The sequence below is a fragment of the Limulus polyphemus genome, unplaced genomic scaffold (genome assembly GCF_000517525.1).
Source record: "Limulus polyphemus unplaced genomic scaffold, Limulus_polyphemus-2.1.2 Scaffold830, whole genome shotgun sequence".
In the NCBI taxonomy this organism is placed as follows: Eukaryota; Metazoa; Arthropoda; class Merostomata; order Xiphosura; family Limulidae; genus Limulus; species Limulus polyphemus.
In genome coordinates, this window is record NW_013666440.1 from 393,514 (window position 1) to 406,816 (window position 13,303).

General features: G+C 30.9%; 1 protein-coding gene across 3 annotated transcripts in view; it reads left to right on the forward strand.

Annotated features, from left to right (window-relative positions):
• LOC106460762 (regulating synaptic membrane exocytosis protein 1-like) overlaps positions 1-7,918 on the forward strand; it is a 146,478-nt gene extending 138,560 nt beyond the window's left edge. For all 3 annotated transcript variants that reach the window (XM_022387542.1, XM_022387540.1, XM_022387541.1), the window contains exons 19-21: positions 2,105-2,316; positions 3,875-4,014; positions 6,393-7,918. In XM_022387542.1, coding sequence (XP_022243250.1) covers positions 2,105-2,316; positions 3,875-4,014; positions 6,393-6,584 — 544 coding nt within the window. In that variant the 3' untranslated portion in view covers positions 6,585-7,918. The remainder of the gene's footprint in view (positions 1-2,104; positions 2,317-3,874; positions 4,015-6,392) is intronic.
• The last annotated feature ends 5,385 nt before the right edge of the window (positions 7,919-13,303 follow it).

The window sequence follows — 13,303 nt, forward strand, 5'->3', positions numbered from 1 at the left end:
ATTTTAAATGATCTTGAAAATACAATATTGTAATCTAAACCATTTACAGATTTGGGTTATCATATGCTCCTAGAGATTCATAACTATATTTCATTTTACCACTGCAGTAACTTACAGCATGCTGTCTCTTCGTGTTAGCTGATTATGTGCATAGTAATATTGAAATTTATATAATTTTTCATAAGCTAAATACAGGAAGTTTATATGACCACTGCTTACTATACTGAGATGTCAAATTCAGTTTTAAATTATTTATTTCCTTTATTACAGTTATTTCTTCTCTCATATATTTGATTTAAGCATGTCATATGTATTATGGATGCATTATGCTAAACTAGGAAGAACATGTCATACATTTCAATAGGAGTAAGCAGAACTGGCCAGTGTTTAATTTCAAGTGAGTTATCTGTGTAGTATGAATATATGTTGTAATGTTATGTTTAAGGTAAGACCTTGTAATCTATGTATTAAATGACAGTGTATATGAGCTTGAAATAATAGTTTGTGGTTAAAAAATGAAATAACCATAGAAAATGTAAAACAACCTGAAAAAACCCCATTAAAACTGCCTATTGCAATCCTGTTGAACTTATAAAAATATTCAAAAAAATTATTTAGTTTTTGTTATATATCATTTGTTGATGTTATGAAAAACATCCAATATAAGTATGTGCCATGAATCATGGGGAATACTTAAAAGTATACAACAAACTTATTATCATAATGCTTATTTCACATACTTTATCAATTTTAGTCACATATTTCATTTTTCACAAAAAAACAAAATAAAAAATGTGTTCTGATTAAAACAAAAGGCTTATACCTATAAGTTAATTTTAGCATGTGACACATTTGAAATACCAATATATGAATTTAAGTCTATGTTTTTTTTTCATGGATATTAGGTTTTACAATTAGTCTTAATTTTTTCCAAAATATCTAATAAGACATTATGCAATATTGCTTGGGAAATTATTGTAAAATAATGTTTTCAGATATCTGACTCAGAAAACAATACAATATCTGGTAAATATATCAAGGAATTAGGCAAAACAAGCACCAAACTATAGAAGTTTAATGGCTTATATTTACAAAATTTAAGCTGAGCTTTAGAAATACTGTTATTAGAAAAACTGTGTATGTAGTTTTGAAAAGTAATTTCTTAAAATTTCTATTCCCAAAATTTCTACTAGATTGTGTTGGAGTTATCTGCAGCTTGATAGACATTCCTGAAAACCAAAACCACAGTGAATAGTCATTACATGTGCTGCCCTCTGAAAATGTGTAGAATTTTAGATGTGTTTTTAGTAGATGTAAGCTGTTGGTGTTGTAATATTGTGGTTCTTTAAGTTCTGTCACTCAGCATGATTTATTCTGTGGTGTCTGCATACATGTAAGTGGATATGGCTGGTTTTCTACTATCACAAGTCTCAAATTCTCACTTCTCTGTTCGCATGACTTTTAATCCTGTCATGTGCATGGCAGTTGTTAGTGATTTTCTGTGTTCAGTCATTTTCCCCTCCACATACATGTATGCACGTCTTAGATAAATCATCTTAATATAAAAAACTGTGATTTGTGATAATTTGTACACTAGGAATATTTTCAATTGATGAAAGAAATAGTTTTCCAAAAAAGTGTTAATTGTTTTTGTTTTAAAAACCTTAAGATATTGCACTTCACTGATGATGCCACTGTACACTACTCTTCACAGTTGAGATATGATGTTATTTATTTGTTATTGTGTTTCTCCTTATACATTGTCCGTTCATGTTTATTTCATTCTGTATCTATTGAATTATCTCATAGTAATATTCTAAACAGATAGTGTTGTTTCTGTTTTAAGATGGCATAATTATAATGATGTAAGTATTGTAATTTTTTATATATGATTTTCTCTTAACTTATATGGGTGGTATTGGATGCAACTTTGAACTTCTGAATGTTTACAACAATTTGTAAGGATTGATTAACATTATCTCAATTTGCTTAGTTGGCAACTAGGTTGCAGTTGCTGGATTTAAAACATAAGTGCTTACTGAAAATACTCATAGCCTGTCTTATATGTAATTTCAAATTTATTTTCATTTCATTTGCTCACTAGGTGGATCCCTTCTCTCCGTTTAACACCAGATGGAGAGTATTCGCACTTTGTTGAAGGACTAGGTCCGGGTCAGCTTGTTGGTCGACAGGTTTTGGCATCCCCAAGTCTAGGAGACATTCAACTAAGCCTATGTGATCGAAAAGGAAACCTTGAAATTGAGGTTATTCGTGCAAGAGGGTTGCAGCCAAGACTAGGAGCAAAGTTGTTACCAGGTGAAAATCAAATCTCTTCAGAGTAATATTAAAAACCAAAAATATAAATAATAATATGATACATTGTATGTGAATAACAGCAGTTAAGACAAAAATTAATATGAATCATATTGAGGACATTTTATGTTGAGATGGCACATTATAAAAGAATCCTAGCAATAAAATCCAAAAATTTCTAAGTGTCATAAACACCAAAATATCAAGTAAAATAACTTATATAAGATTTCAACAAAATAAGTAATCAAAAGAAATTTTACAAAACAACCTTATTAGTTATTCTAGTAATCATAGTTGATGGTACATGCATATTTCTTCTATTTCAAGAAAAAAAACTTATTTGTTTTTATACATCATCAACTGTGTACACTATTTTTATAAACAATGATCAACTGAAGATTATTTTTTAGTCTGGGGCTTAAGAAAAAGGATCCAATTTGTTTAAAATATATATTAGACAGCAGTTGCTTTGTAGTTTACTCTTACTTATGTTCTACTTCAGTAGGTGTCTTGATACACTTGCATATTTACCCTCACCAAATCAAGGAGTTCTAATAACTTGATTGTACTTATGGTTGTGACAAAGATTCACCTGAATTAGTGTTCCAATCTGTTTGTATGTGGTTATCTAAGATTTCTGTTGATTGAGTAGTGTTTTCCTTTTCCTCTCCCTCAGAGTTTCCAATTTTCCTCGCAGTAAAGTTTTCATTATTAGAAAAAGTGGCTGACATTTGAAATTTAAAAAACAGTGAAGGCCATCAATTTTGTCAAAACAGAACTTGTAGTTTCTACCAACCACCAAATTTACTAGTCCAACAGTAACGCTGAGAATAAAATTGAAAAATCATTAAGATAGAGGAGTGTCTATAGATAAAATGTGGAAAGCCACCATTGAAAAAAACTTTGTAGTAAACATTAACACTTTGGAAACAACTGATCAACAGAAATAGTCCTAAAAATACCTAATCATATCAATCCAGTTCATAGCTATAAAGAGTTTATAAAGGGAAATGCAAGCATTCCAGACATTTTTGAGTTAATCATATCAAGACAAACTCAACTCTTTGAATGTTACAGTTTTTTGTAGAATGATGGTGTAGTTATCAAGGATTATCATCAGAGAGTAAAGTTTGCAAAAGGATGATATCATCATGGTTTTTACTTTCTGTGTTTTGTTGGATTTTTTTCCTACTTATTTTTAATATAGTTTACAATGACATTTCAGTCTAACTTAAACGTTCATAGTTCATTGCATAAAAATTCAAGACCAAACAAGCATGTAATTACACATAAACATTCCTATACTTCATTTTCTTTCAAAAATATAAATATTTTCCAATAAAGTAAAGATTTCTCACTTGTTTCAGTAAACTTAATAGTGGGAAAACAGAAAAAACCAGTATTTTTCATTAAATAAACAAACACTTCAAGTAAGTTTTAGCTAGCTCTCAATATTTATTAGTTTTATTCATCATGGCCATTACCCAAAATATCAATATTTGAAACATGTCTTGAATACACAGTACAGTATGTAAACAGTGACTTTGTTTTGTGTTACCAGCACCTTATGTTAAGGTGTACTTAGTTAATGGGAGGAAATGCATCGCTAAAGCTAAAACATCAATTGCACGGAGAACTCTGGATCCTCTCTACCAACAACAGTTGGTTTTCCATGAAGACTACCGAGGGTGTGTCCTCCAGGTAAGATATCTTTTACTCATACTTATCTTTTTCCAAATAACTACTACTTTATTTTTCTCCATTTTTGCTTCAACCTTTATTCATGCTCTATTCTGTATATGAATTTTATTTATGCTTCTAGCTTTTAACCTTGATTATTTCACTTGTTAAATTCTGATAATTGCTTTCATCCTTTATTGATTTTCATACTAGCTGATGTACCCATTCAGCACATGAGGAAGACAGGGAGGGGCAAGAATCCATTTGCATGTTTTTCAGCATCAATTTTTTTCATTTTGTTTTTTCAGGATCTTCATTTGACTGTCAGCTGTTGTCTCTATGCTTCAGTTATCCTAATTTTTGCTAAGCTTTCTTGATTTTGTCATGCCATCCATTTACATTCTCTTTCTAAGCAACACTTTCTTTCTTGCACTATCTCTGAACTATTTTTAGTTTTATTCAGAATTTTAATTTAAAAGTTATTTCACAGATGGTGCCATAAGCATTCAAGTGAAATGAAAAGCTAGGTTGGCTTGATGCTGTAAACATGCCATCTTTTAATTCTAATGTTAACTAATACCTCAAATCCCTAATTGAATCTATAATAGTATTGAAAGAGCTTGCGCCAAATGTGATCGTTTATTTTTAAAAATTAACATGGAATCCCAACTTGACTAGGAGCTGTAACCACTGAGCCACTTTGACATCCAGTGTTTCAGCTCCAATGTTAACAAATATTAATTCCAAGTATCATGGTATTTGTGTTTCTCCTTTTATTGAAAGAGCTTTCTCTAAACTTGATTACTTATTTTTTGTAAATTATAAAAAATCCCAACTGTACTGGTATTTGAACGCAATACTTCTGTTTGAGGTTCGGGCATTCTAACTACTGAGGCAATTTAATAAGCATTTCTTGCAGCGTGTATATTACTTCAGTATTTTGTATGGAATGGAACAACACTTCAGTAAAGTCCCTCATACTGTTATGCTTTTATTTAAAATTAGAGTTTAGATAAAATTCCTTTGTAGTCTTATACTTCTTAATAAGGGCCCTTTATGCTCCTTTTTTTGTGAGTTCCTATATTTTGTAGGTAGAGCCCCTTTCTTTTGATGATCATTTTAGTTCATTACCTTCTGGGTGAGTTCCAGATAAAGTCCCACCTTGCCCTTATCTTTGTTTTATTAATAACTTCCAGGTAAGGTATCTCTTTGCATGCTCTTCCTGGATTTATCATTATCTTCAACCTATTATTCATGTTTGCTACTGATCCTTTTGCTTTGTTATTTGTGTTATTATTGTCCATTTAAAATTTGTTCTTTACTTATTATCTTGAAGGTAAACCTTTTTAAAACTGCTGTTTCTTTTATCCTTCTTTTGTTATCTTACAAGTCCATTCCATCGTATATTTTTATTCTTGCAAGTAAATTTGTGTGACTAGTACACTTCTTCATTATTTTACAGAATAAAAAAATATCATTTGACTTTTATTTTTGTTAACATTCTTTTATATACTGGTCACTTTTAAATTAGTCTTCATAATCCTAACTTCAACAGATATAATGAAAATATAATAGTTGTGTTGAGAAACTTACCACTATTTTTAACATATTTAATTATGGTGGATCATTTATTTTTCTTCATGCAAAATTCTTTATAAAGGGTTTTTGAAACCAGTGATAAAATTAATATCTTAAAGTCTAACAAGAAAATGGTAATTCGAATACTGCGTAAAATACATTCATTGTTTTACCTTACATTTTTCTATAGATTTTTAACCAAAAGCTTTGGGTAAAGGTATAATGAATATTAATTCATGCCAGATAGTTCTCTTTGGAGAATGAAAGCTTGTCCACTATTTAAACCTATAACTATAGTAATGGGGCTCCAAATAAATATTTATAATGTTGTCTCTGCCTAGATGTCTTGGTAAAATATACAATGTTTGTAAGATATTTATTTACTATAGAATATCGAAGGACAACTTTCTACCTGACAAACATTGAAGGAAAAAAATTAAAAAAAAACTCCAATCCGTATTGGTATTTGAATGTGAGACTTCCACCTGAGGTTTGGACACTCTAACTGCTGAAGCAACAGGAATGAGAATGGAATTTCCTTGGGTTTATGATGAGGAACTCACAGTTTTAAATGTTCTTTTGTAAAGGTTCTTAATACTTTCAAATTTCCAAGTGCTCTAACTTTAATATATAATAGAAAAGCCTCTCATATAGCTAATAAAATCATAATCCATCTTTTTTTATGTCTCAGATACTCTATGAAGTATATGATGAACATTTTCCCATGATACTTTTAATTCATAATCTATTGGTTTCATGTTATTCCATTTTTATATGTCAGAATATTTTGTTACAAGCCATTTGAATATTTTTCTTCTCAGGTAACAGTATGGGGTGATTATGGTCGAATGGAAAAAAAGGTCTTCATGGGTGTATCTCAGATCATGTTAGATGACTTAGATCTTTCCAATATTGTGATTGGATGGTATAAACTGTTTCATCCCTCTTCACTGGTAAATCTGCCAGCTAGTGGACAGAGAAATAACCTTGTTTCCATGGACAGCTTTGGTTGAATATTCTGTTCAGTCACCTTGTACATTATTGAGGTTACAAGGGGGAGATAAGTCATATTAAAGATGGCTGACTATGCTGGCTCCTTGATGGTGCATATCACCTGCATGCTGAGATAAAAGATTTACTCAGAGTGCCTGCTGTGACATAAGAAGCTAATGTTCCAAAGGAGTTTCAAAGACTTATTAGTGTTACAAACTTTGCTCTTTCAAATTTTATAAAGATATTTCTCTTTCAAATGTTCTTCCGCCATCTTGTTGTTTTATTGGAGAAGATTAATAGCCTTTAAACACATGGACTGATGCTTGGGTTTCAAAGGAAATGTGAGCTTCTTCACACCAATACCTCACATCTTCAGTCATCTGCCTTTGGCTGAGTTACATAGAGGTGCGCATGTGCGGAGCTATGCCGCTGTGCTACCAAACCACAAGTGGTCTTATTGCACGTACCTGAAAAGATGGAACACTCCTGTAAATGATGAAAACAAATGTTAGAACTACAATGGACATATGCAACTATCTTGCCAAATAGAATCATTTAGCTGTTGATATTAGAAGTAAGTAAAAACCAAAGTTTCATGAGGTTAAGATGTTAAAAAATAAATAATCTTTGCTGCATTCATTCCTTGTGTGACCTAGATCGCTAGATGGCACCCATAGTTTGATTTGGTTGATGTTTGTAAGATAGATCAGAGTACAGGGTTGTGTATACTATGGTGCTGTTTGACTCTTTGTTCAAAACAGCCATAACTTCCATGGTGAAATTTAGCAAAACAAGAAGCATCAAATGATATTTGTCAATAAATAAAATAGATATTACAGTGTTATAAAGCACTGGCTTTGAGAGAAAATAAATTAAACAGTGATTTAGAAAATTAGCTTCTTATAAATTCAGCAAAAAGTCTAAAGACACAACATTTCATGTGCTTTTTTCATTATATGTAAATGTTGATCTTAACTACTTGTAGTTTTTACAATTCAACATAAAAGAAAACTCTTTCAAGTCCTTCAGTAGGTTATTGTTTTGACTAAAAAAAGGTAAAAATAGATGGCAGCTTAATCATCTTTTTTTTTTTCAAATACTAAATTTTATAAGAAAATTTATCTAATTATTTAGGTACTTTTTGTAGCTTTTTTTTTTTACCAAGTATGAGATATCAGATAAATTTTCCAAAAGAAAGCTTGTTTGGTTTAAAATTTACCAAATTAAACCAAACAATTAGAGATAAATTTCCTGTTTATATTGATGTGTTTGATAAAATCATTCATCATGTCATTGAAAAATTATTAACCAGGTGTAAAAAAAACAATTTTGTCTTTATTAAATATCAAAATATTTTCTGTTTCTACTAAAATGAAATAAAAATAATGCTAAAGTATAAAATATTGTTTTAATAATTAAACTGAAACATTCTCATAAACTAAATATGTTAATGAATAATTGACAACTATATTATATTTCAAGCAAGTGGGCTGCTTGATGCAGGTGTTGTTTGATAATTTCCCATTATTAGTAAACCATAATAACTAAGACAAAAAATAAAACATTCTTCCTTTAGAATTATGAGTTCTGTATTTATATGTTGTATTATTATATGGTAATCACCTTGTTCTGTGTATTTTAATGACTACAAAATTTAGAAAAGTATAAAGTGAAAACTCTTTTTTTCCCTTTCCATTGTTTGTTACATCTTTAAAACTAAATATAAGGAGTAACTTGATTGCCAATGAATTCAACAAGTAAAATTATTGCTTAATTTTATAAAATATTTCAAAGATTAACAAGTGAGCTTCTTTAACAAAATAATTCATACATATCATGTAAATACTATCCTTCATAGTTTCAAAGAGTAAAATTTTTCCCCCCTTTTTTAATTCAGTATTAATTTGTTTCTCTTTTTCTTTACTAAAATCAAAGTTTGCATATTTAGTAAATAAATTTTACAGGCAATGAAGAATGTAAAATGAGCACTACTGTTTAAAAATGTGCCTTAAACTCTCTTCATGAATGAGGGTCTTTCAAATTACTCTGATTTTTTTTAAATTTTCTGCAAAGTTGAGTTAGTTTTAAGCCATAATGTACACAAACTTATGTCAGAAACTTCCAATATCTGCTGATTGTGGATAGAAATATATAATCCATAGCTATATTTAGACGACAGACTGTTTTAGGCATAGCATGAAAACTGCTTTCAAGATTTGTCTTACCAAAAATCTAAGATGTTAAAAAAAGATATATACATCTGTCGTCCAACTATTTTAATTAACAGCGCACAAAAACATTGAAAACTATTAATTAAAACCTTACATCATACATTTTGCATACCCCCCGACTGTTTACTGATTCAAAGTGGTAGGAATGCATTTTGGAACTTTGGGTTTTAGTGTTAGTAAATGTCAGAATTCGCTATGTTTCAATTTGTGATGGGGTAATGCCCTTCCTTTAGTATCCAATGACAGAGCCACATGTTATGGAAATCGTAGGATTAAACAAATGATTTGCTGCATGTAAAAAAAATAAAAATTAATGTCTGCACACACACACACACAAAGCTGTCTTAAGTGTTTTAGCCTTTTTAAAATTTTTTTCTTTAAATATATGATAATAAAGTTTAGGTATTGACTGAAAAGGAACAACTTGATACATTCAGCTGTAAAAAAAAAGAAACATAAGAAATTTTCTGCATGTATAATCTTTAAGAATAATCACTAGTTTAGCAAAAATGTGTATTTATCCTGGATATTTACAATTTTATATTTTTCCCTTGTGGCTTGCTTGCTCTCAGAACTAGTTCTTCCTGGTCATTGTTCTTAATTGATTGAATTATAGATAGGTAATGTTTTTTAATGGAATTATGAAAGGAATTTAACACACTAATTCACATTTTGTACAGAAAATGAATTCTTATTGCAAAATGTGCATATATGTAGTTTGATTTTTCTATAAACTGATAATATACACAGTGCACAATACTTAATTGTCTATATTTGTTAATATTTTCATATTATACAACATACAGACATTTAGCTGATTAATATGTAATAGTGTTCGTTCTTTTATTTTGTTAAAGAGTGAAATTCTTTGATGACTTTTATTAAAATGATTAATAAAGATCAGCCAGAAATATTGCATTAAGAGTAATTTGTTGAGGTTCAGTGTTATTTACGTTCATGTACCACGTTTATATGCTTATGCTTGTCATATCTGTTAAAGTGAAGGAATTCCTGAAAGTTTACTGTGATAAAGGTATTAGTTTTGTGTTGTGGTTCCATCATAGATCGTTAGAAAGTAAAGCTTACTATTAATAAGATTGTGAATGAATATTGTTTTGTGAACGAATATGTTTATTTGTGACAAGTGATGAATAAATTCATCCTTTAGGTAATTACTGTTGCCAGTATGGAAATATTAAGAACAGATATATCGAACAAGTAGGTTTCATGAAATATGAATGAACTACCCAAATAGATGCTTATTTTCAGGATGTTAACCAACTTTTTATCGTGTGTTAGTACTTCTGTATATTGTATTACGCCTATCTTTTCGTATTCTGTTTCGTTTATTGTTCAGATAGTCATAAACTGGATACAGTCGTCATTGCATCATTAATTATGTTATGTACTTGTTAAATAGACGAGTGTGAATTTAGTGAAACTAAACAAATAATTTTCGTTTCACTGTTAAACAATTTTAAAGTTGTTGCCTTTCATCCAATGAAAACTCTTTAATGGAACAGTTGATAAAATGGGTTTTCTAGAGGTTATTTATCATCATACTCTCAACATAAATCAACCAGTCATGGCTTTGTCGTTTGAATTATACTTGAGTGCACGTGAACATCAAGAACTGTGTATTTGAAAATAATTTTGTTAGAGCATAGTTATATCTGCTTTATTTTCTGTATATATTTGTTGTGAAGGTCACCAAAACCTACCGAATTTGACCGTAACATCATCTTCATTCTTGTTGGAAAATTGAGTTTCACTAAAATTATTACATTGACTTTCTCGTCAATGGCAGTAGCCGAAGTAAACTGGCTCTCTTCCATTAATCAATGATTAATGAACAAGTTTGAAAATATCGTTCCATGATATGTGAGCGCTATGTAATTTTCAAGCTATGAAATTTGCTTAAGGTGTTTTACGATCTAAGGGTTGGAAGAAGTTTATTTTTAGGTATTTGTTTTAAATTTTTCTTTTGTTTATTTAATAAAAAAACAAACTTGCCACCAACTTTTGTGAGACAAGTTATAGCTGAAATCAAAACAATTTCTGTGACGCCTTGTGTTAGGTTGGAATTGTTTTATTTTTTTTGTGCTTCTTTATGTAAAATAAAGATTCTTAACGTTTGGGTTGAATTTGGCAGATCTTTGAAGCGTTGAAACATACAAATTCAAACTACGATTCATTAACTGAAATCAATCTATTGTGTTTTATTTATTTGTAAGATGGAAAAATGTAAACGTTTTTTTGAAAGAGTAAGATATAGACGCAAGTTATATATCAGTTGTCTAATGTACAAACTACTCAATAAAACTGATCTGTTTCACGAAATTTTCGTTCCACAAAGCATTGCTGAAAAAATAGAAAGATGTTGTTTTCAAATGGTGGACATTTTTTAAAAACATATTCCAAAGTGTGGTGCTGAATTTGTTACAAAGCTAAGTCAAGTTTTATTTAAGTAACAATTTTATTTTTTGATTTTCATCTCGAAGGAACTTTATAATGTGTAAAACATGCTTTTTTTTAAAGTTCGAGTTGTGTTTTATAAAACTTCCATCGACCAGTGATGTAATCATATTTCAAAAGTAAAACATTTCTAAAGTGTGACCTTTTTTCCGGTTTCTACTACTAATCATAGAGAACTATATGTATTCGTAACAAAAAGTAAAAAAAAAGAACACTGAGCCACCTGTTAGCTCTAAACTTTAAGGTTTGTTATCGAACACCCTGGATGCATATGGGATAAAAGCTGCATGAACTACTTTTCTTTGAAGGAAAAAGACTGTTTCATAGTATTAACTTTATATGAAGTTGTACCCATTTTCATTTCTCACCAAATAAATCAAAGAAGTACAAAAAACATGCATAAGTGTGTGCGGGTAGAGTACAACTTTTAAGAATGACAGTATACGGGGGGGGGGGGGGTTAATAGCATTTTATGAGAACGATGCTTCATATATTCTTGGAACTACTTCATCATTGACTGTGCTCAGTGAGATAGCGAACATTACATACTAATGCTTGACACTGCAATTCCCATAGTAACAAACTTTTGCGAAAGACGTCTAAGTTTATCTTTAAACCACATACTTTGAAAAATATTCCACAGACCTTTCAACGTTTATACAAACCAAAAGTAAAAACGTTCATTGGAGCTGTTCCTTGGGAGGGAGATTGTTCTGATTCCACTTTCTTCATTCATCTTTTCCTTAAAAAACCCTGTGATCTTTATTGATTATCTTGTTAACAATACAAAGAGATGTGACCAACTTTATTGCAATATGATTATCAGGGTCGGAGGTCTCTATTTAATGGACGAGAATATTGGGTTGCAATTTACTCCTGTAATTTTGTCTTTTTTTGTTTCAACTTTACCATCATTCACCAGTATTGTTTTGGTATTAAAGTTACTGGTGGTTTTCCTTGTCTGTTTCTCCTCAGTTTCTTTGTTAATCCCGTTATTAAGCTAAAAACCGAACAAAGCCTTTGTGGCGGCGGGTACTGCTAACTGACTGCCTTCCCTAGTAATATACTCCAGAGAGAGATTAGGTCAGTTTGGTTCATGAAAGCACATCCTCTTGATATCTGACTTCACATCCGCCATGATGACGGTCTCCAGTTGGTGCAGTCATATTTGATGGTAAAACACACTGACGAATGGCACATGCCTGAAACGTAGCTAATAAAAGAGGTTTTTCTTATAAATGTGTGTTTTAACTTTTTACAGTATCTCTTGTCGCATATTTGATGGCGTCATAGGCTCAGGCGAGGATTAATCACCTCATTAGTCATATTTCATAATTACCCACAGGTGAACCTGCCAGGGTTTATAAAGGCCGCGGATTCTTTACAGCAGGTAAACAATTGTAAAAACAAAAAAAGCTCTGCTCCCTCTCACCTAATTCCCCAGTGTACCTGGGACCTGTGGACCATCCATCAGTCCGTTTTCACACAGGTGGTGAGGTTTAGTGGTAGCATTCAGAGAAAATGTTGAGAGCTTCTGGTGAGTGGAATGTCTCCGGAACAGTGATAAGACAAGTTCAAAGCTCTCCTTCCTTCGTCTTATTTCCAGAGCTAATCCTTTTCGGACTGTGCTTTGTCTACTGTGAATGTAGATTGGTGATACTAAATGAGGGTCGGAGTAAACCACACTTGCTCCGACCCCTTTCAGGGCAATGTCCATGTACGTATCCACAGTTACATTCTGTGTTTTGCATTTCTTTAATTAAAGTCCATAATGCAAGTTACACATTTCACTAGCTAGAGGCTAATCGAATTCATTTTACATGTAATACCCTTTTAAATGTATTGTTTTTAGGCTCTAACTAGTGTCGGGTTTAAATGTCTAGCGGTAGGTGACCTGATCACATCCTTATTTCTAAAATAAATGTTGACAGGTGAGAGGTACTTAGGCCTACTTCCATCATGTATGTAATAACGACCGAGTTCACAAAGTAGGCCATTCTTTTGCCAATTTTTCTCAAAGTAATTTAGAGTAT